At 40.0% G+C, this 21007-nt stretch overlaps 1 protein-coding gene across 3 annotated transcripts in view; it reads left to right on the top strand.

Moving 5' to 3' along the window:
* The window catches only part of KLF3 (Kruppel like factor 3), a 32147-nt gene extending 11353 nt beyond the window's left edge, over positions 1–20794 (top strand). For all 3 annotated transcript variants that reach the window (XM_039541008.1, XM_039541007.1, XM_039541009.1), the window contains exons 3-7: positions 1961–2056; positions 11476–11971; positions 12720–12870; positions 16475–16635; positions 18702–20794. In XM_039541008.1, coding sequence (XP_039396942.1) covers positions 2000–2056; positions 11476–11971; positions 12720–12870; positions 16475–16635; positions 18702–18883 — 1047 coding nt within the window. In that variant the 5' untranslated portion in view covers positions 1961–1999 and the 3' untranslated portion in view covers positions 18884–20794. The remainder of the gene's footprint in view (positions 1–1960; positions 2057–11475; positions 11972–12719; positions 12871–16474; positions 16636–18701) is intronic.
* Positions 20795–21007: the final 213 nt, after the last annotated feature.

Raw genomic sequence — 21007 nt, 5'->3', positions numbered from 1 at the left:
TCAGAGACAAGGTGAGTGAGGTAATATCTTTTATTGGACCAACTTCTGTTGGTGAGACAGACAAGCTTTCACGCTCTTCAAGAGCGCGGTGTAAGCTCAAAAGTGTCTTTCTCACCAACAGACATTGGTCCAATGAAAGATATTACCTCACCCATCCTGTTTCTCTAATATTGTGGGACCAACCCGGCTACAACACTGCATATACTGTACAGGACATACAGTTTGTCTGGGATGGTGACGTTGTATCCCATACTCTCCTCGTCAACTGGAATACTCTGCCAGTCCTCCAAGCTGTACTCTGGAAGATTCTTTTTGTGGCTCTGCCTTCTCATATATGATATCTGCATTCTCATAAATGATATTAAATGTTTTTTGTAAAAACTTGTCAACTGGAGCTTTTTAATGTCTTTGAGTATAAACTTCCTTCACTTGTCTAAAATATTTGGCTTTACCGTGTAGCCTCTCTAGTATTTCTCTGTCCTTCTCCAAAGGCTCCTGGTCCTCCCTGACGTCTTCTCATCCTTCCTCCACAATTGTCACTCTTGGTAAATGTGTAAATATGGTTATTACCTGGGATAGTTAAATTACTATAAATGAGATAGACTTGAGATAGGCTTCAACAAGCTAACAAAATAGATGGCTCCCTTTTTAAAGCAATTTCGGCTACACAGAACACAGTCTAAATTCTGAAATCGTGTTTTTAATAAGGAAACTCTTGGAAATGTACTGTTGTTTCAAAATAGTGGTTGAGTTGTCATAGTTCCTTTTGGTGAAATAGTTGAATTATCAGTTGTGATGTCTGATTGGGTGGCTGTCTATTCTACCTCTCCAAATTAGCTTTGTTTTTAATTTCTTCCTTGCGTGTAAGTAGGTGTCAAAGCACCAGAGTGTTATCAACATTGCCATCAGGCTTACTGACTGGAGGAGACTGGCAAGTACTGGGCTGCCATTCCTTCTGAATCTGATTCAGATCTTTTCATGTTCACTGTCTCTTCGGCTAAACAAAAAATTAATCTAGGTTTGCCAGGCATCCGGTTTTAGACCGGAATGTCCAGTTGAAAAGGGACCTTGCGGCTCTGGTTGGCACTGCCACGCATGCCAAAACCCTCATCCCTGGCCCCACTCCAGGCCCACACCCCTAACCAGAGCCCTCACCCCCCTCACAGACCTCTGCCCCAGCCTGATGAAAGTGAGTGAGGATGGGGAGAGCAAGCAAAAGAGGGAGGGGAGTAAAGTGAGTGGGGGCGGGGTCTCAGGGGAAGGAGCAGGGAAGAGGTTTTTGGTTTTATGCGATTAGAAAGTTGGCAACCCTAAATTAATCTCAACTTGGAATGATAGAAAAAGTGTATGATCTGAGCTGGGACATACTGTCTTCAGCTACTTGCAGCTAATTACAGCTAGTAACTCCATGCTGTAGGTGTGCTGATCTGCACTTTAAGAGCCCAACCTAGCTTCCGTTGAAGTCAATGGATGCTTTTTCATGGCAATTGGATTGGGCTCCTTAGGAAGGTACTGTGCAAATGGAACATTTTAAGGAATTTTAAAAAGCATGGTCCAATACTTGATGAGAAGACCTATTATATACAGTTGGATATTTCATAGCTTATGCATTGTGGAATTAATGACAAATTTCCATTCATTATAAATTCATTAAGGTTATTTTTATAGAAAAAAAGTATATGGAATGCCTGTTTGGTACTTTTTGACCAATCATCCACTGGACTATGCCTAAATATGTGCTGATCATAGGGTTTTACTGAAATTACAAAGTAACTTTTATACCCTACCACCAAACAGTTTTATTATAATAGAATATTTGAAAACATAAAGCTTATCTCTAGATTTGGAAGAATTAAATCAAATAAATTTAATTTTATGGAATAATGAGTTTAAAAAAATTTCAGAAACTTGATTCTAGCCATTCCTAAAACTTAACTTGTTTTTTTCCCCCTCCCTGTAGTCCAGGACGACACAGGCATCAGAAGATTTCACTGAAAAGATGCTAATGTTTGACCCAGTCCCTATCAAGCAAGAAGCCATGGAACCTATTTCAGTGGTAAGTTTCAAACATGTTATCACCCTGATTGCCATTTAGGGATTGCTTCTGCTGTCCATGAAATCAATAGCAGAACTCCTGTGAACTTCACAGGACCTGGCCTCCTCGGAGAACTGCTGTGAAACGGAATACCTGTGTAACAGCAATAGCTAAATTTGCACATTAGTAGCATTATTTTCTCTTTCTGGAGACAGTGCCATTAGTGTTGCTTACACTGGTCAGGATGCCAACCCCATGTTTACTTTTCATGGTGATATTTGAGATTTACCATGAGAGCTATGCAGAGGGAGGGAGGGAAAAAGAATAAACACCTTGCAGGGACATCTGGGCCCTAGGCTGTTCTAGGGTAAGTCTGGTGCCATAGGTCTCTCTGCTTCCGTGTATTTGGAAAATAGTTGCAAAGGGAAAAATGTGGACAGAAAGCTGGTAATGAAAAACTTATAAAATTAGATCATCTCTGTTTTGGCTGTTGCTGTTCCTGCCAACAGTGGTTATACAAGACTTAAGGGTCAGTTTGAGGCCCTAGAAACAAAGTTGTCATGGATATTGTTATTTGTAATATTTGGTAGAAAGCAGCTTACAGTGACAAGTTTGCTGCCTTTACCAATTAAAAAATGTAAAAGGGGCACTATCAATTTAAATCCGATTTTAAATACATTTGTCTATGTTCGTTGCTAAAATACCTTTAGATTATTTAAACTACTTGAATTTTAGAACTACAATTTACTTTTTTGCCTTGTTGTTTACATTGCAGTCTTCTGAGCAGAGGCAGGGAAATGCCTGTTCTAGCAATGAGAAATAGGGATTTAGTCAGCCGACAAATACTATGGGCTGGTCTACACTACACAGTTAGGTCAATATAAAGCAGCTTATGTCGCCCTAATTATGTCGGTGTCAACACTACAGCCCTTCCTCCCACTGATGCAAATGCCATATTACACCAGCATAATAACTCCACCTCCACAAGAGGCGTTAGGCTTTATGTCGGTGTTGTTAGGGCAAGATAGTGTCTGTGTAGATACTTTTCAGAGTAGCAGCCGTGTTAGTCTGTATCCGCAAAAAAAAAACATGAAAAGGTGGAAGTATGCATACCAACAGGCAGAGTCTAAGACTCTGCCTGTTGGTATGCATACTTCCACCTTTTCATGTTCTCTGTATGTATAAATATCTCCTGTCTGTGTGTTCCATTCTATGCATCCGAAGAAGTGAGCTGTAGCTCACAAAAGCTCATGCTAAAATAAATTTGTTAGTCTTTAAGGTGCCACAAGTACTCCTGTTTTTTTTTGTGTGTAGATACTGTGTCCATGCCAGGCAGATAGAGCCCATCTGCCACCCACTTCCAGGGGAAGAATGGACCCCACTCCAGGCTGGGTGCCAGGGGGAGAAGCCTTGGCGGCATGAGCCATGACATTGACACGGCTGCCTGGCTACCAGTGTGGGGGTGGGGGTGGGAGAAAAGGGGAGACTGGGCTCTCCGCTCCCCACACTGCCCTTCTTAGATTGGTGGGAGGTGCTCCTGATGAGGACATGCACCACCGACCCAATGAGGGTAATGTGGACATGCACCACAGTGGCTACAGGTCGATCTAATAGGTCCACATACATTTCTAGTGTAGACATACCCTTTGAGTGTTTCTTTAGTTAAGTAATCCAGCCCAGGAGTGGGATATTGTGCTTCCATGTACTATTTGATGATAAATTGTACTTTCCCTGTGCTGGGACTTCAACACTGTCTTGCAGATTACGTTCTGCCACCACTCTGGCCAGCCATCACAGGCCTATTCTCTTTTATTAAATATTCATGTTGTCCTTTTACTTACTGCATTAAATGAGTGTAGCTAGGAAAAGGAAATAATGTTGGGCCTGATTGTAGGTTCTCTCATAAGAAGTACAAAGGAGGAAAGAAAATTCTATGAAGTTCCCCTCTCAGAGATTTCTCGGTTCTTCCTCAGGAGAGTAGGAGGTTTTGAGTCTATGTCTATGGGCAAACTGGCCGTTTAGTCCCCCAAACCCTTGAGTTGCTGGTCTTCCCAGCTGTCCCTAGTAGTGCAGCTCCCTTGGAGCTAGGCCGTCAGAAACTACTTAAGCCTGGCCTACACTTAAAACATAGGTCAACATAGCCGCTGTGCTTGGGGATGTGAAAAATCCATACCCCTGAGTACTATCGCTATGCTAACCCAGCCTCCAGTCTCGACATAGCTAGGTTGATGGAATAATGCTACCATTGCTCAGTGACGGAAAAACCCCTTCCATCTCTGTAGTCTATGTCTACACTGCAGGGCTACAGCAGCATAGCTACAGTTCCATAACTATGCTGAAGTGTAGATATGGCCTTAGCAGACAGCTGGCCTGTAGCCCCCTTTAAAGAGAAAGGGGATCTCAGTGTGAAGAGAGCATGGCAAGAAAAGTAGCATAGCTACTAAGGGGATGTCTATCCTCCAGCTGTGTCACTGTAGCGTAGATGCTTCCTACATCAACAGAAGAGGGTTTTCCATCTATGTAGTTAATCCACCTCTCCAAGAGACAGTAGCTAAGTTGATGGAAGAATTCTTCCATTGACCTGGCCACATCTACAACAGAGGTTAGGTCAAGTTTAACTACTGCACTCAGGACCTAGCCCTGTAGCTAGGTTGATCTAATTTTTAAGTGTAGACCAGGCCTAAGCAAGCTAACTTTCTTAACCATCTCCCATGGGATTGATAGTGGAAGAGCTATTGTCCATATTCTCAGAGGAGATGAGCATTCCATTAACTTCACTGGGAGCTGACAGTGCTCAGAGCCTTTAAAATCAGGCCTTAAACATATTGTATCTGCTGCTTTGATATCAAACAAAATTAAACTATTAAAAATCATTAGTTATTTTAATAGCAAAACCAGATTAAAATATGTCAGAATGCACCATGTATTGTATATGCAAAATTTGTTCAAAAACACCACTTGCTTATGACATTAACAAGTTTGGGGTGGGGGAAGGAAACAAATTACAAAGTTTTAACACCAAAGCTTTTTTCAAGGTATGTGGTTTAAAGGATTAGCTACACTTCTCAGATGGTTAAAGCACACACCCACAGTATTTTGTCATCCTACTATTGGCCCATACACTCTGTGGCATTGAATTATTGTTCACATTTTTTATTAAATGAAGAAAACATTTAAATGATGGTATATAATAGATCTAGTTACAGTGTTATCTCAGTTCCACCTAAAATAAAGTGAATATTTGTTACAAGCATTTGTTAAATGCTTGGGCAAAGACAGAGACAATTTACTTGCCAAAGTTGCTTTTTTTTCCTGTGGTGCCTACTTTCTTTTGGAATTGAAGTGAACAACGTGTGTGTCCCAAAGCAGTCTCCAAAACTATTTGGTTTGCAACTTTTTAAGATCAAGTGCCTTAGCTACATGATGCCTTGAGGTATTTTGTAACTAGTGCACTTGTGAATAAATCTCATCTTGTAAGCATGAATAATAAAAATGCTTTGGGGGAAATTATATAGTATTTCAGGTTAAATCCTGGTCACCCTTCTCATGTGACTTCAGCTGGACAACTAAGCCTGTCAAGTAGTCAAGTTGTTTCACTACAAACTTTTTTATGGAATGTAGTAATTAATATTTAGAGTAGTCCTTCAGAATGTCTCTTTATGGGAGCAGCCAATTGTGGGTGGGAATAGGTGTGCATATGGCACACTTGGTCACCCCTTAATCTTGCCAGATTGTCAAGTGTAGTAATGCTACTTTTTTTTTTTTTTTTTAAACATAAGAACATATAAGAACATAAGAAAGGCCGTACCGGGTCAGACCAAAGGTCCATCTAGCCCAGTATCTGTCTACCGACAGTGGCCAATGCCAGGTGCCCCAGAGGGAGTGAATCTAACAGGCAATGATCAAGTGATCTCTCTCCTGCCATCCATCTCCATCCTCTGACGAACAGAGGCTAGGGACACCATTCTTACCCATTCTGGCTAATAGCCATTTATGGACTTAGCCACCATGAATTTATCCAGTCCCCTTTTAAACATTGTTATAGTCCTAGCCTTCACAACCTCCTCAGGTAAGGAGTTCCACAAGTTGACTGTGCGCTGCGTGAAGAAGAACTTCCTTTTATTTGTTTTAAACCTGCTGCCTATTAATTTCATTTGGTGACCCCTAGTTCTTGTATTATGGGAATAAGTAAATAACTTTTCCTTATCCACTTTCTCAACCTCACTCATGATTTTATATACCTCTATCATGTCCCCCCTTAGTCTTCTCTTTTCCAAGCTGAAGAGTCCTAGCCTCTTTAATCTTTCCTCGTATGGGACCCTCTCTAAACCCCTAATCATTTTAGTTGCCCTTTTCTGAACCTTTTCTAGTGCTAGAATATCTTTTTTGAGGTGAGGAGACCACATCTATACACAGTATTCGAGATGTGGGCGTACCATGGATTTATATAAGGGCAATAATATATTCTCAGTCTTATTCTCTCTCCCCTTTTTAATGATTCCTAACATCCTGTTTGCTTTTTTGACCACCTCTGCACACTGCGTGCATTTTTTTTGAATGAGTGACATATTTGAATTGCAATTAGATGAATTACCTGACTACCTTCAAATAGCTGCAGCCAAAAAAGTAAACCTTACAGGTTACCTGCATTTGTTCTTCATAGAGAGAATACCTATATATGGAAATATACCCATCTCAGAGAGCTGGAAGTGACTCTGAAAGGTCATTGAGTCTAGTCCCCTGCCTTCAATAGCAGGACCAAGTACTGATTTTTGCCCAAGATCCTTAAGTGACCCATTCAAGGATTGAACTTACCACCCTGGGTTTAACAGGCCAATGCTCAAACCACTGAGCTGTCCTCCCATAGGTGAAATCCTGCTGTCCTTAAGCAGGACAGACACTAAGGAGAGAAAGTTTTGGTTGGTCCAAAGAGGTAGAACAGTGATGTGGGCCATATAAGTACCTAGATAAGAAACTGTTTAGGAATATATGCTCAAATACAGTCCTGCACCTTTATTATAATCTTCTGCAGTGATATAGTATCCTGTAGTATTTCGGCAATCTACAATTGACTCTAAATTGGGGTTAATTATATTCTAAGGTATTTTGCATTACTCTCTTACTTGTAAAATGTTCCTTTTACATCGGCAGGAGCATTTGTTTTAGCATTACAAAACAAAACATTTGTATATTGTCACTGTAAAGTTAAGGGGCATGTGTTTGATGGGTATGCAGTATTGTTGTAGCCATGTCGGTCCCAGGATATTAGAGAGACAAGGTGGGTGAGGTAATGTATTTTGTTGAACCAACTTCTGTTGGTGAGAGAGACAGGATTTCAGCCACACAGAGCTCTTCTTCAGGTCTAAGAAAGGTACTCCCAGCATCACAGCTAAATGCAAGGTAGAACACATTGTTTAGCATAAGTAGTTAGCAGATAGTGTAAGGGACCAATCAAGGTATAGTGGTCTATTACCACCTCTGCAGTCACAGGACAACAGTGGGATTCTTTAACAGCCTTCAGCTCAGTACAGATCTTAATTCCATGCTTAACTTCAAGCACGTTAGTAGTGCCATTGGCTTCAGTGGAAGGCTCACGTTATTAAGTTGTTTGCTGATTTGGAGCCATCTTTAGGTACATCTTTCACACAAACCATCACTGTTAGCGGAGTTCCTACATAGCAGAATGGGATCTACCAGTAGAAAAAGATCTCTTATGGGAGACCTCTCTTCACTCCCTGAAACTGCAGGCTTCAGGGCCACTGGCTGTTGTGACTGGATGTTCTGGAAGGCCAAGTAGTTACTCCTAGTGGGGAGCAAGATCACAAACCACTTCTCTTGGTTACTGTTGGGAGTTCTTGTAGTAAGAGATTCTTCTTTACTGCTCCCGCTACGTGATGGCCAGCTTTTCCAGGCCAGCTTGGAGAAGTAGGGGGCAGTGACAATCTTTTTGAAAAGTATCAATTCTTATCAATCTGATCATGGTAATTGTTGCATTCCAGCGGGATTAAAATTAATTCATAATGAAGTTTCACTCTTCTAGAAGACAGATGAAGCTTCACTATAAGAGGAGTGAGATTCAGCTGAAAGTGACTTTCCCTTCGCTTGAAGTGCAGCGTCACTAGAGCACTATATGAGTTGCAATATAAGTGGGTTGTATTGTCTATACTATTTGTGTCTGTTTGATTGACAGAATACTCTTACTTTACATTGATCTATAATGTCATAGCCTGCACTTTTGTTTCAGTTTTTTATGAGCCTAATATAATGTAGAAAATGGTTGACTATGTTTTGGATGATTTTTATATGTATAATCTGAACTGAGAAGTTTGTTGTACTTTTTTCTGTTTTCTTTATACCTTTATTGACTTTTAAGGTTTTCTATACCTAGCATTTCTTCTTTTGCTTTTTAAGATTACAGAATTTTTTCCTACTTAGTTTTGTAAAGAAAAACTTTGTCTCCTACTTTTTTCCTATTGCTAACATTATCTGCAGTTCAAATAGGAACATGGCAAGTAAAATCTCTGAGTGAAGGAAAGCTTAGAAAAATGAAACAACCCCTCCAGACTGGCACAAAAGAATAGCTGACTTAAGTCAAATCTGTGCCAGTTTAGTTACAACAATGAAAACCGTTCATTCAAAGCAATTCAAGAGGTCGGGAGCAGGTCTGAATCCCCAAAAAATCAACTGTTTTAAAAATATAATTGTCAGCATCCTAATTTTTGAAGTCTTTGTTACTTTGAATTTAATCTCTAACTTTTCTAAACTAATATTAAGAAGTTCCCCAAATAGCTCAGTCTCATTACAGTATTTTTCTGCACTACTGTTTTAATAGATTGGCATTTTTCCAATGTGAGTTTCTTTTGACTTGGAGTCTTGAAAGAAAGAAAAACGTTTTAATGAACTATGTTATAGCCCAAAGGTGTTTCATTCTTCTGCAGATTCCTACTTTACTGAAAAAATTCTCTTCTCTAAACTAAGATTTTAATTGGATAGTCTTTCTTCATTTTGCCTTTCCATTACTCTGTTACAATCCTCCTAGGCCGCCTCAATACAGTATGGTTTTAAAAACAGAAAGACTGGTTAGGCCCCGGTTCTGCAGAAACTTTCGCAGACTGTGACACAATGGGCCTACTCTTGTGCATGAAGGCAGGCAGATACACAAATGTCTGTAGATTCAGGACCTTATATTGTCTGAATATAAGATTACTTTACTTGGATGAAAAATGGTCTAGGAATTCTACTATTGTTCACTGATACTGGAATGCAGTTCAGAAAATTAATGTACACACAGTGATGTTGTGATAATTCTTCCAGGGTTCCACTGTTGCCTAGTTGTACCACTGAATGTTTCTACAGCATAATGAAGTCAAGTGGACTTTGTACTGTAGGCCAATAACATAAGTTTTAACACAAGCACATAATACAGCTTGTGTATTAAGTGTTTGAATTTCTGCCTACATCCATGCCTTAATCAGATTCAGTAGATGCTAAATAGTGTTAAATATTAAACTCCTTCAGTAGTCTGTAGCCTTGATCACTCAGAATTCTAATAAATATAATTATTTCATTATTCAAGAGTGCTTGTGAGTTCTGTGTATATCTTGCTTTGAGACGCACACATGCTAAAATAGTTAAAAGATCTAACACATGAATTCCTGTAAACTTCATTATCAAAACAAATACTGATATGATAGCTAAATTATTAATTTACTATAGGTATAAGCATAAGTTCTGTTTTATATGAAAAATAATCCTTTAAGATCAACTGAATATAATTGCTACAAAGATTCTTACATTTGATCCATTTATATAATTTTAAGTACATTCTAGAAATGAAAAATGTTATTACCAACCACATAGGTGGCAGTTCTCTTTTAATTTCCCTATGTGTATGTAACTTTTTTTTTAATTAATGCTAGTTATTTGTATGCATGGAGTACAGAATAAACTACTCAGCTTTGTTGCTGTATATACCTACAATCATATCAATGCTACAGAAGAACTTCCCATTTTCTGAAGTGTCATAGAATTGTTTCCTGCAATAATCAAAACAAAGGCAATAACTCCAAAACATTTTACAATAACATTTTTGGCTAAGCTTCAAATGAATAGCAGTTAAAATATACCTGGGAGGAGAAGAAGAATACAGATGTAAGAGCAAGGCAAGATCTAGCTAGAATTTTTAGTCCTAACAAAATGCATTTAAAAATATCATGGGAGTGATTGTATACGAGAATCCATTAACTTTATGCTCATAAATTATCTCTATCCTTACCATTTTTAAAAATTTGCCCCACGTCCCCTTTCTGGTCCAATGTGCTGCCAAAAAATCTAAACTGTGTTTTATTACTGTCAGGAAACAGCATAGCTACAGAGCAAGGATTGACTCGTCCAAGAATCACAAGTGGAAACTCAGTTAATAAAACTGCTGATATAAAAAATTAGTAGAATGGATAGACTACACTTTGTATAGTTCATATTTTGGCACATCTCATCAGTTCATATAACTAGTTACCTTCATTAAAAATAACATGGTTTTACACATTTTTAATATGAGAAACTGTTCAGTAGAGTATCTCAGAGGTGATACATATTATGCAGTCCTATGGTGATTCTCAGTGTTTTACTGGAAAATGTTATTGCTTATGTATGAAAGGGTCAGTTATGGGCCTAATCTTGAAAGAGCATCATCAACTTGCTCCCCTTGACTTACGGGAAATACTCATTCAGCACCTCAGATAATCAGACCCTTTGCCCCCTCTTCTGGATAGCTGTTTTCCAAGTTTAAAACAGCAAGTTAGCTGCATTCTCCCCAACCCCCCACCAAGAAAAAACACTGAAAAAACGGTTTAGGATGTACTCATTTCCCTCTTTGCTTTTTCATATTTACTGTTTCTGATACTGTTTGCGGAGCATAGTTGCATACATTTTGGTTTGTGTGTAGAATAGATTTCTGTTTTAGTGAAGATTGAGGTGCAGTGTTTTCTAGTTATTAGAACAATCGGGGGGATTTAGGATGCCTGAGGTTCTATTTCCAGCTTCACCATTGTCTTGCTTAGTCTCCATAGTGCCTGAGTTTATCCATCTCTAAATGGGGATAGTACCTAATGTACCTATCATACAGGATGGATATGAAGCTTAATAAATGTTTGTAAAGCACTTGAATAACTCTTGAGTTGTCTGGTTTTATTCCCTGTTTCATCATGTATTGTGTACTGTTTCCCAACTGATTAGTGAATCAGAAATTGAATCATTTCCCTTGTGAGAAATCTTGTACATTCTCTCAGAGAAAGGAGTACATGAAAATGCCATGTCTGCAGCTTTTTTATTTTCCTTCACTTGATCAGCCATTAGTAACTTAGCGCTAGATTTTTATTTTTTCCCCTATGTTACGGCTTCTGTATCAATTCTCATCCTTTTTTTTTTCCCCCCTCTCACAGTCATACCAGTCCAATTACATGGACCAAATGAAGCCAAACAAATACAGTGTCATTTATCCTACCCCAAATATGTTGCACAATAAATTCTATCAACCCCCAGAAGGACTATCTAATGGAATCCAAATGGAGCCAGTTGACCTTACAGTGAATAAACGAAGCTCACCACATTCAGCTGGAAGTTCTCCTTCTCCTCTGAAATTTCAGACTATACATAGAAGAGCCTCACCTGGATTAACTTTGTCCTCACCCAGCCCACCTATGAAAAAATTCACCCCACCACCTCCCCCAGGAGTTCAACCTTTTTCCATGCCATTAACAATCCCTCCAGTAATGGCTGCTCTTTCACGCCCTGGACTTAGGAGCCCTGGAATACTTCCAATTATACAGCCACTGGTGGTCCAGCCTGTTCCTTTTATGTATGCTCCACATCTCCAGCAACCTATAATGGTGTCTACTGTTCTTCCAGAAGAGTTGGAAAATCCAAGTAGCATGCCAGGTGGGTGCTGTTGTGCTATGTTTCTCTTTTATGCGGGACTGGTGCTCTTTTATGCAACGCAGTTGCCCTGGGTGCCAACTTCTGGGGGCTTGCTGTACTACTGTGCCATTCAGTGGTTTGGGGTTGTTTTTGGGGGGTGGGGGTGGGGAGGTGTTCCTCCACTCCATTCAGCTGGCTATAGGGGGAGGAGTTGTTTTGTCTTTTTAGTTTGCTTTGGTGTGGTGTGGTTTGGGGTTTTTTTGTTTTGCTCAGTTGCTGGGGGGAAGAGAGGGGGCATGACACATTTTCTTCCAGCAAAGCAATTCGGGTCACTACTCCTTTTTTGCTAGTCAGATCTGGAAAAATAACTGTGTATCCATGAGTTTTTTGGGATAAATCAAAATATTTTGAAGGGAAATGAAAAAGGGAGACAAATATTCTTTTGTCTTCTTCTAAAACATACAATGCCTAGACTTTACTGTGTGAATATTTTTCCCTAGTCTTACTGGATCAAATTCTGCTCTCATTGATACCCATATAAATCTGTTGATATAAATAGAAGTGATCTAGATTTGAACTGGTATACATAAGAATAGACTTGTGTTGTATTCTAATTCCTCACGAGGTAGACTGAAAATTGAAAAGTCTTGTATTCTAATACGAGTCTTGATACGAGATATCATGTTGTTAGTTTGGGCGGTTTTGTACAGATTTTGTCTTTCCTTTAACTCACATAACACTCTATATATTTTATTTTTTCCCCCTCTAGTGCCTGTAATTGAATCTTATGAGAAGCCCACATTAAAGAAAACAATCAAAGTAGAACCAGGAATTGAATCGCCAAGGACCGAGTTCTATCCTGAACAAATGTCTCCTCCAATGATGACCTCCTTGTCTCCTCAGCAAATAATGTTGCAAGAGTAAGTAATTAGTCCTAAAGTATCTATCTTCAGTTGAATAATGAAACATACTGCCTTGCTGTACATTGGGTTCCATATATGCGAGCTACAAAATATAGGTTCTTTGAGGAGAAAGCTAGTGTGCTTTGAAACATTTAGTAAAATATCATAAATAAGGGTTGCAGATTATAAATGAATTGGGTTTTGTGCTTAGTTTTTTCCTCCTCTAACTTTCAGCCTCAACTTTGTTTTCAGCGGTGTAATGGTTAGTATGCATTCTATGTACATGTGAACTACATAGATCTTCTATATTTGTATAATGTGTTCCTAAAGTAATATAGGGCCCATCCTACAAACCACTAGAAATGGAGCTTCTAGTGCAGTCAATAATAGTTCTTCCTGTAATAGTCTCGCAGAACCGGGACCATATTTAAACAGGTATTAAACTGTGGTAACCTGGAAAAATATTACACTGGGGCTGGGGTGAATTTTTGTGACCTTTTCTTAGAGAAGAAGCAAAACCTCCTGGTGGTATTTGCTAGAGAGAAACCCCTCGGGTTGCAGAAATGCTTTTTTTGTCCCATGTAACTCCATTCAGATCTACCTCAGTTGTAGTGTTAAAAATCACCATTTCCTCAGGAAAATTCTGGCAGCCACCACAGCCACTGAACATTCTAGAGAGCCTGGCCCATGCTTCTGCCAAAGCAGCAGACACTGTGCTGGGAATGCCAGAACAGTTATAGCAGTAGTTGGGGGAGAGCTGGGCTGGGCTTCCCCCAATAATCCTTCCATCCTTGACAGCCTGGCACATGAAGCATCCCCACCAGAAGCATCATACGGGACAGGAGTCCCCCGCCTCCCAGGGGTGGGGGGAGAGCAAGCCAAGCAATAAACCCCTGGGTCTAGTAGCTTAGGGTGGACCAGAGAGAATGAGCTGGGTTGGACTCCCCTTGATCACCCCCTGGACCCAGCATCGGGCACCAGCAGCCCTTCCTCCACTCTGGCATATCAGCCTTCTCCTACTGTCATGTAGTGTTTTTAGTCTTGCTGTAGTGCTGAAAGCTCATGGTTCAGATCCTACTATTGATGCATGATAGGGAGGTCATTTGTACAGAATAGTTTTTAACTTTGTCCTTTCAAAAAAACCTAGGATATCATATACAAAATATTGCATTAAACTAACATTCTTTTAGTTGCAAAATCAAGCACCTGAAAGTTAGGAAAGTCAAATTTTGAGTTTCCTGTGCAACCTTAATTTGGTCCCCTTCTGAACATGCATTATTATATTTATATAATAACATACTATCTTTCCACAGGACCCTGGCCTTATTCAGTGCATGTGATGTACATACAAGGAGACTGAATGAAGGTGGCAAAAGCAACCATAAATCTGGCATTTTCTAACTCTTGAATTTGCTATCTAAATATTGGAGGGGGGGAGGGGTTGTATGTAAAATACATAAAAGCTATTGACGTCTTACAATAAGCATTGGTGGGTTGTACAATCTAGCTATCTTAACCCAAGTCAATGTCTTTTGTATGGGAATTAAAGAAATATCAGAGTTCTCCCTTTAAATCAAAGTTCATGTATTGTTCTCAGACTATTGCCGTACACAGACATGGATGAAACGTAATATGAAGCTTTAATTTTGTGTTTTCTTGTTTGTGTGAAATCAAAGTTTGACTCATGCTACCATCACCACGTGGGCTGTGGGTGTGGGGACAAGGCTGTGCTTAAACAAACTGTCATAACATGATTTTTGGAAGACATTCTTAGTCGTTTGAGGAAAAACACCCACATGTGCAAGGCTTAAATAAATTCAGATATGCTTGTGTAAGCAGAGACAAGACCTTGTGGAATTACAAATGATCTTTTATTTCAGCAGTTACTTAATAATGTTGGCCCTTCTTCCAACACCATTGTCTCATTTCTTAAACCAGTGTCGCCCTCTGGAAATCACTTGCAGAATTCTGTAGCCTTGCAGCTTGGCTTCCCAATGGAAGAGGAATAAGAAAGAGGGAGTCTGCATGTACTCTAAGTGTAATTTGCTTTATTTACACACCTATACCAGTCTGGAACAAAGTTCCATCACAAACAGCGTGAAGGCAACCTCCTCTTTCACCAGTGTCAGCTTGCACACCAATGCTTACTTATCAAGAAGCTGGTGTCTCAAGAATTGCCTCCAAATCCAGAGAATAAAGCAGAGAATTTACTCTCTTCTGTCTGCCACAACATCTGTTAAAGGACTACTACATAACAAAACTAACAATAATAGAACATTTCTTCTAAGACTAAAAACTTGCTCACATTCTAGGAACATGTAGGACTGTAACAGCATCATCTGGTGACCCCATCATAATATTTTAAATACATTTAATATGATGTTGAACAACAAATCTTTCCATCTCTGGGCATGCTTTTTTGAGTTATTCATGGCACCTTAGGCTCACAGAGAAGTCACCAAGTATATACTGAACTCAGAGCAGCGGTGGGCAACCTACGGGCCACATGCGACCCACCAGGGTAATCCGCTGACGGGCTGCGAGGCAGTTTGTTTACGTTGACTGTCCACAGGCACAACCACCCGTAGCTCCCAGTGGCCGCGGTTCACTGTTCCTGGCCAATGTGAGCTGTGGGAAGTGGCATATTAAGTTTCACTTAAAAGCTAGAAAATATCTAAGAATCTGTAATATGTATTCATTAATCAGTTGGAAAATGTGTCCGGTGAAGCTGTGTGATTTAAAAGGCCTATCTGTTTAAAAAAATATATTTTGCTCTTTTCCTTCCTCTAACATTGGCATAGAAGGCAGGTTCGTGACTGGTCTCAGTGATTTATATATGCAGCTGAGAATATCCTTAGAAAGGTGTGTTTATTCACATATACACATAATTTTATATAAAATTGTACATGCAATATATATATATGTCTTACCTGAATAGTACCTGTGGGGTTAAAGGCAAGAAAATCATGTTTATGAAGGTGGCGTGCCAATTTCAGACATCCTGTGGGTGTGACATGCAGTCTAAACTCTACTTTTAGGAATTGACGTCAGTCGTAAAGGGAGGCCGCACCCTTCTGCCAGCACCAAACAGGAAATTCTTAATTACTCTCTAAAGGAGTAGCTGGAACAATAAAGACTCTAAGTTCTGCTTTAAGACTAAAGATATGATGTCTTTCATAATATGGAAAAGCTGTTTTAAATTAAAAACAAATTAGCTGCCTTCTAAGGAAGAATAAAAAATGTAAATAAAAGCAATGAAAGTTAACTGGAAACTCAGTGAGAGTTTGGAAATCCTGTGCATACTTGCCTGAGAAACGAGTCTGACCTTCATTCCTTTATAAGTAAAAATAAATTAAAATCCAAGCATGCTGAGAAGAATATCTTTGGGTTTGCTCATGCCACAAAGTGAATAAACTCAAAAGAGGAAAGAATCAAAATATTACTGCTAAAATCTATGAAATTTGCTATGTTGTCTTAAATTCTTTTACATGCACGGAATGTAGTTCACATTGCTAAGAGACAGAGTGGTAGTGAATAAAGGGGCTCTATTGTGAATCATTGCAATGAGGTTTACTTTGTCAAATACTTTTCATCAGTCATAACCTATAACTTCACTTCATAGGAATCACCCTTCAGTAATAGTTCAGCCGGGAAAGAGGCCTTTACCTGTGGAATCTCCAGACACACAAAGGAAACGCAGAATACACAGGTGTGATTATGAAGGTTGCAACAAGGTCTATACTAAAAGCTCCCACCTAAAAGCTCACAGAAGAACGCATACAGGTATGAGTCTTGGTACACTTTCCTTTCATCCATATTGGTCTGGATCAGTCAAGGCCAGGCTTCTAGTTTCTGCAGAAGACCAGCTCTAGATATAACAGGTGCTTCAGGCTTTTTCAAACAAAAGGAAATATATGGGCTAGCATAAATTTAAACAGAACAATTTTGATAAAATAAAGACCACGAAGACAACATTCTAAAGAAAGAACGGGTAAAGCAATCTAAATGTATCTCCTTCTGCCAGCTCACTGAGTCCTAGTCACATGTCCCAGGAAGTCCCATCATGTAGTGATGATAAAATCTTCCCTTTAGTCCGGGTTGGCTACAGAAACCCAAGATTAAAATTCAGTGGTAATGGTAGGTTACATGTCAGGTATAAATGGTGAAGTCATGCAGGTTAGACAGGCTTGACATTCATTTGTGTTTACAAAATGAGTGACAGGGAATGGATCACTTGATTACCTGTTCATTCCCTCTGGGACACCTGGCATTGACCACTGTTGGAAGACAGGATACTGGGCTAGATGGACCTTTGGTCTGACCTGGTATGGCCGTTCTTATGTTAAAATGTGTGTAACATAGGGTATGTCTACAATTGGAGTTAGGGGTGTGAAAGCTCAAGGAGAAATACTCACACTAGCTCTGATTGAACTAGCACACTGCAAACAGAGTGTAGCCACAACGACATGAGCAGTGGGATGGGCTAGTCACCCATGCCCATGGTCTCAGAGAGGTACATACTCTAGGCATCCCATCCTGCCCCTGTGCTGCTCCAGCAACAATCTATTTTTAGCACTCTAGGTCAGTCAGAACTAGTGTATGTCTCCTTGAGCTGGGAATAACACCCCTCACTCCAAGCATAGATAAGCCCTTACAGGCCATGGAGTAGAAGGGGGATGGAGCAGGAAAAGCAGCTAACAGGAGGTTGTAAGTCAAAGCAGGCTCCTCCTACTATCTCTTATATGCTTGTGTTAGTTGCTTTTTTTTCCTACTATACCCGCTTCTGCCCACATGGCATGCAAGGTACTCGTTTGCACACTCACCAAATGCCAAATCAATGCAAGTTGCACTACCTCACAACTTACATCACTGCTACATTTGGCTTTGAGACTTCCACAGGAGTAGCACACATTTACACAGGCCTGAACTGGGTGCCAAATGTAAAGCGTCTTAAGATTTGGGCATTGCATCCAGCCACTCTTAAACACTGGTCAATTCCTTCTGAATGCTCTTTTCGAAGAGCTCCTTTCAAATAAAGATGTCCCCATACCTATTCTCAATCACCATGTTCCAGGTTCTGACCCGTTTGGACATACACTGGAAGTGTGTGACAATAAGACATGTTCAGAGAAGATTAAGGGCCTGATTCCCATTTACACTATGGCCATTTACACCCCAGCAATGTAATGGAGCTTAGTGTAAATGAGAATCAGGCTCATAGAAAGGAAATTAGTTAAGCAGATCCCCCCTTTAAGTATACCTTTTATGACAACATCATTACATTACGGTAACTTGTAGAGACTGCAACCAGATTGGGACCCTGTAGTGTTAGATGCTGTACAAACATATATAAGGACAATCATCACCCCAAAGAACTTACAACATAAGGACTCGATCCTGGAAATGCTTAGACTCAAGCTTTACTTTAAGCACATGAATAGTTTCATAAGCTTGTGCTTAACTTTATTAAAGTCTAAGTCTTTGCAGGATCAGGGACCGAAGATTAAGACCACGTGTAACAAACCAATTGCAGGGGTAAGAAAGGGAGGGATGAGTTGACAGAGTAATACAAACAAAATGTAACACAAAAACCTTCTTGACCTAGTCACTTCATGCACATTTACAAATTCATAGGCAAACCAAGAACTTCACAAACTATGCTAGCTATGTAGGTCAGTTTGGATGAGTGGAAAAGAATTAGTAGGGGTCTGAAAGAGAGAGAGAGAGAGGATGAATCATATGGTATAAAGCAGTTAACATATTTGTGTTATAACATTCAGAAACACCCTGGAGAAGCCCCATCCTTTTTTCCCCACTTTAAATTCCTTGTTCTCTGTTCCCTTTCCCAGGTGAAAAGCCATACAAGTGCACCTGGGAGGGATGCACATGGAAGTTTGCTCGTTCTGATGAACTAACACGACATTTCCGTAAACATACCGGAATCAAACCCTTCCAGTGCCCGGACTGTGACCGTAGTTTCTCACGCTCGGACCATCTTGCTCTCCACAGGAAACGCCATATGCTAGTCTGAATGTCTCTTGTCCCTCAACTGCCCATCACACTTCCTTTTTTACGTGTGCATTTTAATTTGGATTCAGCTGGTCTGAATCTCTGCGCTTACACAATTAAAAACTTCCATATGGTCAGTAATAGATGTTATCTAACCCTGCTATTTCCTTGCCACGGGTCAGACCTAAAGAATGTGAACATTTTTTTTTCTAGGGATGCTAAGCAAACCCTTCCTACAGACAGTATGTGTAATGTATTCCTTTGTGAATAAGGGAATTTGTAAACTAGCAACTTTGTTAGTTTTGCCATATAATCAGCCAGCATAAATTGATCAACTAGTAAATGTTATTGAATATCCAGTCCTTGCCAGAGACTTTATTTACGAGCCCTGCAAAGGATACTCTCCTTTTTGCTCAACAGTGCAATGAATGGACTTTCCAACATTGCTGGTTACAGCAGCATGTTTAAAGCAACACTTTTAGAAAGACACCTTCTCACTGTAGAAATCCCCTCTGCCAAGACAGTGAATGACACTGTAATAACTAACTAAGTAAATGAAAGATTAAGTGATAGCTGATTTGGTCTAAATGAATAGTAGTATTTGAAGAATCAGCAGCAGAAATTGGTGTATACACATGATTGTGCCTCTAAACCAACTTCACCTATCTTTTGTATTATACTGTAGTACATGAGCTTGTGTTTATTGCATGATGCCTCGGTAGATTCCTTAAGTGTGTGATTCCTGTGTGACACTCTGTTTTGTGTGCAGCCGTATAGGTGGAACACACGGTACTCCTATGACATGACATGAAATGATTTTCACAGAGACCTACCATACCTCATTTCAGGGGTAAAGATGTATCCCTCAATAATCACTCCCCTGTATTTCCTGTTCTTTAAAAACATCATACCTCAGAAGCAGCAGTTGTCATATCAAAATGCTCAAAACTGTACCATTGGTGGAAGTGAGTGCCAATTTGATACACTACAGTATTTAAATTTTAGTTCACACGAATTTTTTGATGGCAAAAGACTAAATGGCATCCAATAGGAAGCTGTGAGAAACTGAGTTGTGTAAATGTCTCAAACGAAGAGAGTAGGCTTGATAAGCCATTTAATGACTGATTTGATTTGTGGTTCTGTTGGTTTCTTGATGCTAGGTGGACCAAGAGATCCAATGGATGTGCTTGTCGTATTAACAAATTGAGTCAGAAAGGTTCAACTCCCAATTTCAGTTAACAAAATAAAATAAATACCCAAGTAAAACAACCTAAAGTTTGGTGCTAAATCTGTTCCAGAACTTTGGAGGTGTTAATTGCATTAAAAGGGAAGTTCCTGCATTTATTAGTTGGCTGCTTTTGTGACACCACAAGGAAACAAGATGTATTTGTCTAGACTGTTATACCCCACAATGTTTTTTGTTCAGTTCATCATGCAAATCAGGCATAGTTCCTGCAATATGAAAATATCACAGTCAAATTTTCACCTAATGGAAAAACCCATTGGAAAGGAAAATATCTGCATGCTGCCCTCTATGGGAAGGAATTTGAGACCCTGTGACACAGGAAGTGTTCATGACCCTATACACTGTGGACACCTGGAAAATCCTGCATATCCAAGAGTTGCTGTGCCAGTTTACTCTCCTGGCAGTGTGGTTCACATCTACCTGATATCCACAGCTGCTCCCCTCTGTCAGCAAAACTGGCAGGAAGGGGAGCATCTCTAGTAGTATAAAGATAGGCCAATGTATAGATATTTGGGAGGGTAAAGAATAAAATTAGACCTTACAGCTATCTGAACTTTAACACCAAGTGTCCATGAGCAGGTTTCAGGGATTCCCCCAAGCAGGGCATTAGACTCGCTGAGGCCCAGACCAGAAAGCTGAAGCTCCACTGCATGGGGCTGAAGCCCGAGACCTTAATCCCCACCACCCAGGGCTGAAGCCAAAGCCAGCATCACGGGGGTCCCAGGCAATTGCCCTGCTTGCTACCCCCTAACGCAGGCCCTGGCTTTTATATGCAGAAAACCAGTTGTGCCACAGGTGGGCTGTGGAGTTTTTAATAGCATGTTGGCGGGGCCTTAGAAAGAAAAAAGTTGAGAGCCCCTGATATAAGGAATCTCTTACCCTTTTGCAGTGCTGTGGTGT

The sequence above is a fragment of the Mauremys reevesii genome, linkage group 5, assembly GCF_016161935.1.
Source record: "Mauremys reevesii isolate NIE-2019 linkage group 5, ASM1616193v1, whole genome shotgun sequence".
Lineage (NCBI taxonomy): Eukaryota > Metazoa > Chordata > Testudines > Geoemydidae > Mauremys > Mauremys reevesii.
The sequence above is the reverse complement of the archived record's forward strand: the minus strand, read 5'-3'. Positions and strand labels throughout refer to the sequence as shown.